Below are 12,429 nucleotides of genomic sequence, written 5' to 3' on the forward strand. Positions count from 1 at the left end.
CAGGCGGCTTCAGTAAGCCCCTGGCCATCCTGTTTTTACTTTAAGAAGTATGGTCACCCTGCGGGGAGGTGGGGGTGTGTGTTAAGATCTCTACTCCTCCACTGGAGCTGGGATGAGAACCATGTCTTTCTCTAGCCTCTTGTCTTCCCACCCTCTGGTGGTGGCCTGCGTTACCGAGCCTGACCAGACATAGGTTCTCTGGAACAGCTCAGAGGATCTGCGATTAAAGCATGTTAATAAAATTAACACATTCATTGTGCTGTGCTTAATTGGACACATTGACAGCCCTAGTCATTAATATTACTTGTTTTTGTTAAACCCCTATCTACTCAGAACACTTTCCCTCAGTTTCATGTCTTGGCTACCTCTCACATCATCTTAGTCTAGTAACTCACTACTTTCATTTATATTTCCAAGAGACCAATTCAAATCAGCTGTTTATACCTACACTGTGTGGAACACCTTTAGTAGTAGTAGCTAAATATTTTAATTTAAACTGTAAAACAGAAAATAGCAATTGTCATATCACCAAGTAAGGAAGTTTTATTCCATAGAAAGTACAAGAAGGACAAGGCTGTTGATACAGACTTGGAAAGAAAGTGTGTCTTTTTGTTGCTGGAAATACAGTCTAAAGAAACTAATGCACATGAAATAAATTCACAGGCTGTAAAATGATTACTGTACCTTGAAAAAATCTGTCTTTTCAACCATATATCTCAGGTTGCCCTGAGTAAGAGGAGGCCTGATAACTACAGCAACTCTTCCTTGGTTTGGACTTAACGGCTGTGCAGTTTCCACACTGTTTAGGTTTTCTCCAGTGACAACAGCAACAGATTGAGTCAATCCAACCAAGTCCATTACCAGCGAAATAGCAATACCTTGAATGCTAAAATCACTTGCTTGTCTACAAGCATTCATAAGAGTCTGAAGCCACAATGGAGGCTGTACTTGTTCACAGTCTGAAATGAAAACAAAAGAAATATTTTCCATTACAAGTGAAATTGTTGTATTGCAATTAATTTTTCTTCCGTTCTGCATACCTACTATACCTCACAACCTATATCAAATCAACTCTGCAGTATTCTTTTAACTTCTGTATTTGTAACCCTATCTTGTAATACTTATGAGAGAAAATGATTTTGTACAGTCAATAATTCTCTTTATTTTTAATAAAGTTGGTATCTAAAAAGAATTCAAGCACCATAATACCATACTTCCTTTTTAAATTATGTAAAAGTTAACAAACAAAACTGCATTCTAACAAATGATAAATGTGATATTACTATACTAATTTATATAGCACCAGAAGATGTACATGGTATTTTACATTTAGCCAATGTGTCAAACATACATAATCCCAAAAACAGACAATAGAAGATACAACTCACAGAACAAGGTCATTTTCTAAGAAGAAGAATAAACAAACACAATAAGCTCTTATGTACTATATTTTTTTTCTATTCCACAAATTGTCCTGCTTTCAACACGACACTGCATTAGATCACTATATTTTACAAATGTGTAAAAGTCCACAAGTCAGTCCTAGCACCGCTAAGTCAGTTTCAGTATCTCTGTTCTTAAGAGAAAAGTGTATTATGACCTTTGACATAAAAACTGAATAAGAAGGGAAGAAGAGAAAACATATTTGTAATTTTAGCTCAAAAATAGGTGGGTTGAATGTATTTCACACCTTTTAGAGAGGACTATATTTCTATATTATGCTAGAGTACACATTGCTTTTATTTGTTCTCCTGACATAATTACTATCTTCAGGAAATTATCACAAAGGAAACAATGAAATATAAAATCTTGCAACTTAATATTTTGTTCCAGAATTAACTCCATGGTTTATTTTGTCAATTTCCACTAAATTTACACAAAAAACTTACTGCAATACAATGCAAAGTTCATAATGTGAATTGGACTCAAGTAAAAACCTCTTCAGAAACTGAGCATTAAGCCAGATTTTACACACACACACACACACACACACACACACACACACACACACACACACACACACACACACATTCTCCCTTCATTATCATGAAATGCTTATGAGCTAATTCAATTTAAACTAAATGGAAGGATAAACAAAAACAGGTCTGCAAATAGGTTTGTAACTAGGATCCTTGATTTCAAAAGGGCAAACTTTAAAAAATTAAGAGAATTAGTTAGTTAAGTGGACTAGCCTGAAGAACTCAAGGATCTGAATGTGGAGGAGGATTGGAATTACTTTAAGCTAAAGTTGCAGAAGCTATTTGAAGCCTGTATCCCAAGCAAGGCAACAAATTTGTTGGGAAGGATTGCAACCAAACCAAGCATCTCCAGAACAAATGGATATACGCTGGCCATCAACACGGTTAGGCTGGAAATTAAACAAAGATTTCTAACCATCAGTAGAGTGAAGTTCTGGAACAGCCTTTGGTGGGGAGCAAAAAACCTAACTGGCTTCAAGGATGAGCTTGATAAGTTTATAGAGGGGATGAGATAATGAGATTGCCTACAATGGCCTGTGGGCCATCTGTGACTGCTAGTAGCAAATATCTCCAGTGGCCAGAGATGAAACATTAATGGGGAGGGCTCTGAGTTACTACAGTGAATTCTTTCACAGGTGTCTGGCTGGTGGGTCTTGCCGACATGCTCAGGGTCCAATTGATTGCTATATTTGGGATTTGGAAGGAATTTTTCCCCAGGCCAGATTGGCAGAGACCCTGGGAGTTTTTTGCCTTCTTCCGCAGCATGGGGCACGGGTCACTTGAAGGTTTAAGATAGAGTAAATGGTGAATTCTCTGTAACTTCAAGTCTTTAAATCATGATTTGAGGACTTCAGTAACTCAGTATATTATAGGATCAGGTGGGTGAGGTTCTGTTGCCTGCAGTGTGCAGGAGGTCAGACTAGATGATGATGATGGTCCTTTCTGGCCTTAAAGTCTATGAGTCTAACATAGAAATGTAGGGCTGGAAGAGAACTCGAAAAGTCATCAAGTCCAGCCCCCTGCACTAAGGCAGGAGTCAGTAAACCTAGACTACCCCAAACAGGTGTTTTTATAACCTATTCTTAAAAACCTCCAGTGATGGGCTGATAAATAAAGTGGGGGAGGTAGCTCCCTTTGATGGACACCCAGCCAGCCAGTTAGCTGTAAAATCCCTCTTGGTAGCTGTTGTTTACTTGCTTTACCTGTAAAGAGTTAAAAAGTCCCCAGAGTAAAGAAAAAAAAAAAAACGGGCACCTAATCAAAAGAGCCAATGGGAAGGCTAGAACTGTGTTTGTGGTTGTTCTCTAGGATGCAGGTACACTGAGCAGCAATGCTATAAGCAGAAATGCTGTGTAAGGTTTGAACCAGGAATGAAAAAGTTATTTTCTCTATGTAGACTCATTGGGATAGGATTTGTTTTCTTTCTCAGCTCTTCCCGGGAGAGGGGTGTGTGAAAGGGCTTGAGGTACCCACAGGGAGGAAATCCCAAGTGCTCCTTCCTGGGTCCACGGTTTTTTTTTTTGCATTTGGGTGGTCACAGCATTTACCAAGCCAAGGTCAGAGAAAAGCTGCAACCTTGGGAGTTTAATACAAGCCTGGAGTAGCAAGTATTAATTTTTAGGATCCTTGTGGTCCCCCACTTTCTGCACTCGGAGTGACAGAGTGTGGATTCAGCCTTGACAGCTGGGGATTCTACAACCTCCATTAGAAGCCTGTTCCAGAGCTTAACTACCCTTAGAAAGTTTTTCCGAATATCTAATTACACTGCTCTACAGCCAAAATGCTTCTGAAATAAATGTAGTCAAATTGTACTAATTCTGGGTCACAGAGAACGAAAGTGATGCTTAAAATTGTTGATTGGCTCTAGTTTTCAAGATATGCTATTGGGTCAGTATATACCACCCTTGACTTGGGAATGGCGGAGGATAAGTGAGTTATAAAGGGAAGGGATCTCAATGTAAACCAGAAATGACTAAAATACATCTTTGACTGGATCTATGAATAAATCTATGACTGGGTTTGGACAGTACTTGCTTTTTAGGCAAAACAATGAATGATGCAATCTGAAGCTGGTATTGTGTCATACATGATATAAATTGCATCATGTTATTCCTAGAAGTCATGGATAATGCAATCATAACGAAGCTTACATCACTCTGCTGAACAAATTGCCCTATATCAGCTCTAGAAATCATACAGTGTCGTGCTCTCTTATTTGTCAGTGTTTGATTTTGCAAAGGGACACATTTCTGTTTAGCCAAAGTGAGCAGAGATGCCTCGTACTTGTGTGAACAGTGCAGATAACTTCTGCTATGTTTGCGGTTAAGTGACTTTTGCATCACAAAACCGTAGTATAACCACTATGGTTAAGAAAGCGTATCCCCTTTATTTTGGCTGCAAAATTGGAAATCAGGATAAGAGGTGGGCCCCACACATATGCTGCAACACTTGTGCAACAAATCTTTGCCAGTGGTTGAACAGGAAAAGGAAATCTATGCCTTTTGCAGTGCCAATGATTTGGAGAGAGGCAACAGATCATACCAGCAATTGTTACTTCTGCATGGTGCCTCCAGTTGGGAAAGGTGTGTCAAAGAAGAACAAGTGGACTGTGCATTATCCAAACATTCCATCAGCTATACGCCCAGTACCCCACCGAGAAGGACTGCCGGTTCCTGATGCACCAGAATCATTCTCACTTGAGTCAGACAAGGAAGAGGATGAAACTTCTGGTCCTGAACCATCAATGTCACAGGACCCACATTTTCTCCCATCCTCCTCCTCTGAACCACACCTCATAACACAAGGTGAACTGAATGACCTTGTCAGGGATTTGGAACTACCCAACAGTAAGGCAGAGCTGTTGGGCTCCAGACTACAGCAATGGAATCTCCTGGCAGGTGATGTTAGGGTTTCCATGTTCCGTGACCATCAAAAGGATCTTGTCCCATTCTTCTTCATGGAAGGTGATCTTGTAGCCTGCAACAACATCGATGGTGTGATGGCAGCCCTCAACATCGTTCACGATCCAGATGAGTAGAGACTGTTCATTGATTCATCGAAGACGAGTCTTAAAGCTGTTTTACTGCATAATGGCAATGTTTTGCCATCAATTCCAGTTGGTCATGCAGTCCATATGAAGGAAACCTATGACAACATGAAACAACTTTTGAAGTGCATAAACTATGACTAACATCAGTGGCAGCTTTGTGGCGATTTGAAGGTTGTTGCTCTCTTGCTTGGTCTGCAGACTGGATACACAAAGTACTGCTGTTTTCTCTGCGAATGGGATAGTCGTGCAAGAGATTTCCACTACATCAAGAAAGATTGGCTACTCCGACAGTCATTGGAGCCTGGGAGGAAAAGTGTTCAGCATCCACCACTTGTTGAATCAAGAAAGATTTTGTTACCACCCTTACACATCAAGCTGGGTCTGATGAAGAACTTTGTCAAGGCCATTGACAAAACACGAGCAGCTTTCAAGTACCTCCGTGGAAAATTTCCAAGGTAAAGTGAAGCTAAGATAAAGGAAGGTGTCTTCGTTGGTCCTCAGATTCGTGAACTTCTTCAAGATGATGCATTTGACCATGCACTGCGTGGCAAGGAAAAGATGGCATGGAAAGCCTTCCAGTTAGTGGCAATCAATTTTCTCGGAAACAACAAGGCAGACAACTACAGGTTGTTGGTGGAAAACCTCCTCAAGGCATACAAAAGCCTTGGTTGCAACATGCCAGGAAAGATACATTTTTTGCACTCTCATCTAGATTTTTTTCCACCAAACTGCATTTAAACAATCTTAAGTTTCAAAGACGAATAAACAAAATCCCAGATGTCAGAGAGAAGGCCTCACTTTAACTATAATGTAAATTTACGCCTAATTTTTCAGTTCAGTACCTGTGAATTTTGTGCATGTTGTCAGCTGCCACTTACAACCTTAATGTTAAACACTACATTACACAGCAAAATAAATTTAGAAATAAACTCTTGGGTAGTGTAAATTTTACTGAACTGAAATTTATAACTTACGGTTATACATTTGTTTCACAAGGGCATGAATATGGATAACAGTCTAAACTATTAAAAAAGAGTTAAAGGCATGTTTGATGTAATCTTGTCACTATTCCACAAATCTATTCAATGTGCAAATACATTCCAAGGCACAAGAAAAGCACTAGTAACAAAGAACCCTGATGGATCCATGTATTATGTATTTCACACTTGCACAGCAGAATCTGGAAACTGGGTTCCACCCTAAGGTTCTTCCACGTAGTACATATTCATTACTCAAAACAGACATGTATTAAAAATCACATGAAACCATCAATTTTCTTATAACTGTATTAAAAATATTTTAGTTTCTAAAACGTAATCAAAGTCATAAAAGAAAAAAAAATCTATGTCCCTACAAGGAACAACAAGCAACAATGTAAATATTCATATTTTCTAAAGAACAGTTTAAACTAAGAACTGAATATACTAGAAAAAAAGGAGAAAGTAAGAAAATGTTACTTACCAAAATCAGATTTCTCAGGAAGTAATTCTGATGTATGGTTCCCCTCTGCAATGTAAACCGGAAAACTTGAACATTCAAGATATAGCTGACATGCAGCAATAAAGGCAGAAAGGTATTCTTTTGGCGTTTTATTTGTTTTTTTCCCCTTAGCATCTCCTTGTGATTCTCTATCCCATTTTGTAAGTTGTCCTTGCTCTCTAGTGAGGTCCACTTGAAGCTCTGTTGCCAAGGGCTGAGACAAGGAATTACTCTGAATTATATACAGGTTGATAAATCTAGTTAAAAATTGTTGGACATACTCCAAGCAGCACTGCATTGCAGTCTTTTGGACCATCTTCCCACTTCGAGTTGCTGACCCCTGTGTAATTATGGAAGGAGGCTGTACAATGGTTTCCTCAGATCCCACAGTTGATGCTGTCTCAGTCTCTGAGGATGTGCTACCTATAATAGGGATACCAGGTGCTCCGTGGCCTTCGCTCAATGCACTGTCAATGTCATCAGCTGTATCTGCCTGGTACTGTACAAACTCAGTAAATCCACTTTCTGATGATCGACTACTTGGAGGATTTTCACCATCTTCGAATACATCATGAGGATTTTCAAGTGAAACTGATGGCACCTAGTTGAGATAAAAGTACAGATAACAGATTAAACAGTAAAAATGAATGTCACTAATAGTGATAAAAGATCATCAACTTCTTTCCTATTTTGAAAAGGATGGCAGTTTTGAGTTCCGGTTAGGGTTGCCAATTTTCATTGGACACATTCCTGGAGGTTTATCACATGACATAATCTTTAATTAAAGATTAATCTTTAATTCCTGGAGACCCCAGGACAATCCTGGAAGATCGGCAATCCTAGTTCTGTTCTATTATAAAGTTTTAAATTATGTGTTATATACTTTTACTGTTGAACCCTTCCATAAATTTTCCTGTCAAAATCAAGTTTTTAAAACTCTCAAAGAAGTATATTTACATGACATGACAACTATAAGAGGAGATATCATTGTCTATCAACAGAAATATATGCATTTTAAGAAGATTTTAAACAAATGATTTATATTTTAATATGGATTGAGGGAGAAGGGATTAACATGACAAAATTATAAGTCATTTGAAAAAAATCCTGAAATGTTAAAGAGAGTCGAAGACGAGGCACTAAAATTTGCAGTCATTTTAGCTAGACAAGATGAGTGAGGTAATATCTTTTATTGGACCAACTTTGGTGGAAAAGACAAGCTTTTGAGCTACACACAGCTCTCCTTCAGGTCTGGGAAAGGTATTAAGAGCGTCACAACTAAATACAAAATCAAACAGATAGTTTAGCATAAGTAGGTAGCACATATTGTAAGGGACCATTCAAGGGTTGAAAGATATTACCTCACCCACCTTGTGTCTCTAGTATCCTGGGACCGACACAGCTACAACAACGCTGCATAGTCAGTTTACCTGACAGACTTCCTCGAATATGTTTAGGTTTTAGGATTTTCTTATATAAAGGAGCTGGCAGCTTGTCATCTGTTAATTGGAAAACTGTTCCAATCATAAGAAGCAATATGAAAGGGTGGTGGAATGATGGGTGAAGGAGTTGAAGGGAGTTGTCAAGAGAGAGGCTTGAGAAGACTTGAAGGAGTGGGAAGAGGTAAAATTTCTCTGCAATCAAGAGATAGTTTTATAGAATGCCACCACATAAATAATTACATTAAAGATAGTAACGAATTTTGACCTACAATTGTGTAGGTGTATTGCTGGTACAAAGTTTCATGATTATTATTATTACTGTTGTTAATTTCTACTATTTAACCAGGATGAACTTGTTTCATACAATATAAAATACTACAGATTGTCAAGGCATCTTTCAAAAAAGAGAAGAGAAAACAGCTGAATTTTGGAGCCAAAAATGAGGAATTATAAGAATTATTAAAACAAATAAACAGAAAATTTCCCAACTGCATACCGGTACTTTTTTAAAAAAAAAAACATTAATTATTAATGAGTCATTCCAAGTTCTCTGTGAAATTAAGAGCTTTAATTCCAATCTTTTAAATAGTAATCAAAATCTAATGTGTAAACAAGTTTGGATGTTCTCTCAATACAGAGCAAAAATTCTTAGATTCTCAGCATAAAATTTAGTACCTAGCATCTTTCCCTCCTGTACCCAAAATATGTAATATATGTAAAATGGAAGTGTGGGTTTTCCTTCATACAAGTTTGTAGTTGTGGAAGACTTAGTATATTTAGGTTCAAAAGAATTGATCACTTACAAGATTTGTTAGAAATGTAAACTGTTAGAAACTGAAATTTGTTTGAAATAGAAACAGTTGCTGGTTTTTTTTTGTTCTTTCTCTTTGTTTATTAAATGATTTTGAGGTATACATATTTGATAAAACATTAAAATAATTCATAAGAATTAATTTAGCTGATCTATGCAAATTTATAATAAGGTATTGGTTAAGAGCTTTAGAACTATCTCCAAATGGTAAAAGAAAATTACAACTGTGATACCTGATCCAATGCCTATTGAAATCAGTGGAAATTTTTCCACTTAATTCAATGGCCACTGGATCCACCCTTTAGAGTTTATTATATATTGGCTTAGAGATTTATTCAAATATTTCTCAAGAGGTCTGTAGTTCTTACTTAGGTCCTGAATTTGAAGTGATTTATGCGTATGCTTAACATTAAAAAGTATGTATAAATTCTTGAATGATCGGGGCCTTCATCTGCAATTAATTGAACAGTTCTAATGTTTTTATTAATCAAGGTTCAATTATGTTTAAATTTATTGTTATACATTTTTATTGTAAAAGACATTTTATATTTTCCCCATCTATAGTTTGCTGTTTTTGCATGTTTTACAAAGCTTAAAAATTACTGTAAAACTAAAAAAAGCACAAGTTGAATTAAAAAAAAAAGGTGGAAACAGGACAGAGAAAAACTGTGAGGTGTAGCCCACAGGATTACTTTGCTAGCTATTATATCCTACTAATCCAGCCAGCCGTATCAAACAATATGTTTCTCTTTCTGAATTAATCCATTTTATTCTTATATTTTATCATTAATTCCTATGAATTTAGGATGTGTTGAGGCATATGATGTGTGTTTCCTAATAATTATACATAGACTAAGTTATGCTGAAATGCAAAAAGCCTACTGGCCTGTATTCAGTAAGAGCCGCTAAATAGCTAAAAGTATCATCAGTTAAGAGTAAGTCAGCATAAAAGCTGTTAACCTTTGGCACAGATAGGAATGGTCCCCAAACTTTGGGGAACCAAAGGGAGGAACTATACACAACACTGAACAGGTTTATCCGGCATCTACAACCGGTTGGTAACTGCAGGGTATACCACAATCTGGAAGTCGTCAAGAGAGCCTAGGTTGGCAGTTTTTGGAGTGAGATAATCCTTATTAATACAGAATCAGAGTATCGGGGCTGGAAGGGACCTCAGGAGGTCACCTAGTCCAACCCCCTGCTCAAAGCAAGACCAATCCCCAACTAAATCTATATCTAGAGCATAAGTGTCATAATCCACTAACCTATAGGATAAGGGTAGGATAAGATTTGGGTATAGTAGGTTGGGTCTGAATTACATAGTTTCAGGATCCTGGAAAATACCTTGTAAGGAAGAGTCTGGAGCGCTTTTATCTCTTTTAGCTCTTCTTTTTTTAATGCTCTTTTAGTCTTTAGCTCTTTTCTATTACCGGGTCCTCAAGGAAGGGTGTGACAATGTTAAGTTAAGGTACTTATAATAGGAATGTTACCACCAGGAGTTTTGGAATTCTTTTACTGTTTTGCAGTTATAAGTTTTATAGCATTTATTATTCTTTTGTTAATCTCAATAAAGTTTTTATCAATTTGGTATTGTCCTCAGTGTAAGTGTTTTTGCCATGCACCCCGAGAGTCTTCTCCCGATACAGAACTCTCTGAGTTCTTGAACCCTGTAGTTTGAATTGGACAAGAACCTATAAATCTTCTGGTTGGATGGCAAGCCATAACAACTAACCCATCAAATTCATGTCAACAGAGGAACTTGAGGAGACATACAATATTATACTAACAAATTCACCAGAAGAAGGTGGGTCAGATTTTTGAAAGTGCTCAGCATTTCCACTGACTTCAATAAAAGCAGAGTTGGGCTAACACTGAGTATTTTGAAAATCCCACACCTTACACAAAATTAACATAAAAGGATGCAAAGGATATTAACAGATTACCTTTTTATCTTCCCATTCTTTGATGGAGCTGTTGTGTCCATTTGGAAGCTGCAGAGTACCATCTGTACCTGCAGACAACAGCGGAGGTTGAACCTTACTAAGGATCTTTGAGCAGAGCCTGAGGGAATCAGTTAGTTCCGACAAGTGCAAAGTGTGAAGATGGCTTGTCAATGCAGAAATCATTCTGAGCAACAACTGAGGCAGATGTTCTGTTTGTATTTCAATGTAGGTCTCCTAACAAAAAGATAATAAAATTGAGGAAGTGTTTTATAAACCCCCCATAAAATGTATTTACTATATCTATACAGTAGAACCTTAGAGTTACGAACACCTTGGGAATAGAAGTTGTTCGTAACTTTGAAATATTCATAACTATGAACAAAACATTGTGGTTGTTCTTTCAAAAGTTTAAAACTGATAATTGACGTAAGACAACTTTGAAACTTCACTACACAGAAGAAAACTGCTGCTTTTAACCATCTTACTTTAAAAGAAACAAGCACAGAAACAATTTCCTTACCTTATCAATTTTTTTTTAAACTTTCTCTTTACTTTTTAGCAGTTTACATTTAACACAATACTGTACTGTATTTGCTTTTTTTTGGTTGTTGTTGTTGTCTCTGCTGCTGACTGACTGCGTACTTCTGGTTCCAAATGAGGTATGTAGTTGACCGGTCAGTTCGTAACTCTGAGGTTCTACTGTACAACTATCACATATATATAAGTTTATTCTAAACTTCTTAACAATGCAAGTGGCAAATAAAATCTAGAAGTCCTCCAAGTCGGATATCCTATGCATTAACTTTATGAGGGATAAAAGGGAATTGTTTTTCAGTATATTTTTAATCATTGAGTAGGCTCAGCATTTTCAGAATTTTAAATATCCTTCATTTATACTACAAAGAGATTACAAAGAATTTTATAACATTGATAGGATTAAAAAAATATCCCCAGTTCCCTTTGTCTTTTAATTTTCTCAAAATAGAGATTTAAGAGTGAAAAGTATCAAATAATTAATAACTAAAGGAAAAACAGGCTGAATTTCATACCTGACACAGCACTCTCATACTTCTAGTAGGCTTTGAAATGAGAAAGCAAAAGAATTGAGGAGGGAAGACAGATACAGGAAAAACAGTTCTAGCAGTCTTCATCAAATAAACCAGTGTCAACAGATAAAAGAAGATAAATATATTACTGTGACGTTCAGAACAATTAGCACTCAATGAATTGCATCATCTAACTATTTATCATATAAAACCGCAAAGCAACAGATTACATTTGTAACTAATACAATGTAAATTTTAGAGAAGGAAAATTCAAAACAGAATCAGATGACAAACAAGCTAACAGAATTTGCAGGCTCATGCATCAGAAGAACAGAAAGACTGATTTGTTTATGTGATAAAATCCATCCCATACACCCAAAACCTTTTTCACTTCTTCTAAAGGAATCTACCAATTTATGCTAAACTCACTTGTAGACAAGGTTTGCTTTCAAAAGTGCTTTATAATCAGAGTACAGAAATATTGTCCTCAGATACCTACAAGCAATGAAGAAAGGAATTCTTACCAAAGAAACTATATCCAACAAAAAATCCACTAGTAGGCAGAAATTGGTCAGGGGCAGCTCAGATGACTCATTACCACCTACAGGCCCAGGCTGAAGTCTAGCATGCAGTGTCCTCCTATGAAATTAAAACATGTTATTGTGTTTTTGTTTACATAG

General features: G+C 36.9%; 1 protein-coding gene across 3 annotated transcripts in view; it reads right to left on the reverse strand.

Moving 5' to 3' along the window:
• The window catches only part of DOP1A (DOP1 leucine zipper like protein A), a 108,739-nt gene that overhangs the window by 48,354 nt on the left and 47,956 nt on the right, over window positions 1–12,429 (reverse strand). For 2 of the 3 annotated variants that reach the window (XM_054023327.1, XM_054023326.1), the window contains exons 15-18: window positions 12,274–12,388; window positions 10,704–10,937; window positions 6,490–7,108; window positions 685–959 (exon numbers count right to left, since the gene is read on the reverse strand). In XM_054023327.1, coding sequence (XP_053879302.1) covers window positions 685–959; window positions 6,490–7,108; window positions 10,704–10,937; window positions 12,274–12,388 — 1,243 coding nt within the window. Of the gene's footprint in view, window positions 1–684; window positions 960–6,489; window positions 7,109–10,703; window positions 10,938–11,752; window positions 11,783–12,273; window positions 12,389–12,429 lie in introns of all 3 variants that reach the window. The other variant, XM_054023325.1, reaches the window with a different exon arrangement.

The sequence above is a fragment of the Malaclemys terrapin genome, chromosome 3 (assembly GCF_027887155.1).
Source record: "Malaclemys terrapin pileata isolate rMalTer1 chromosome 3, rMalTer1.hap1, whole genome shotgun sequence".
NCBI classification, from domain to species: Eukaryota; Metazoa; Chordata; order Testudines; family Emydidae; genus Malaclemys; species Malaclemys terrapin.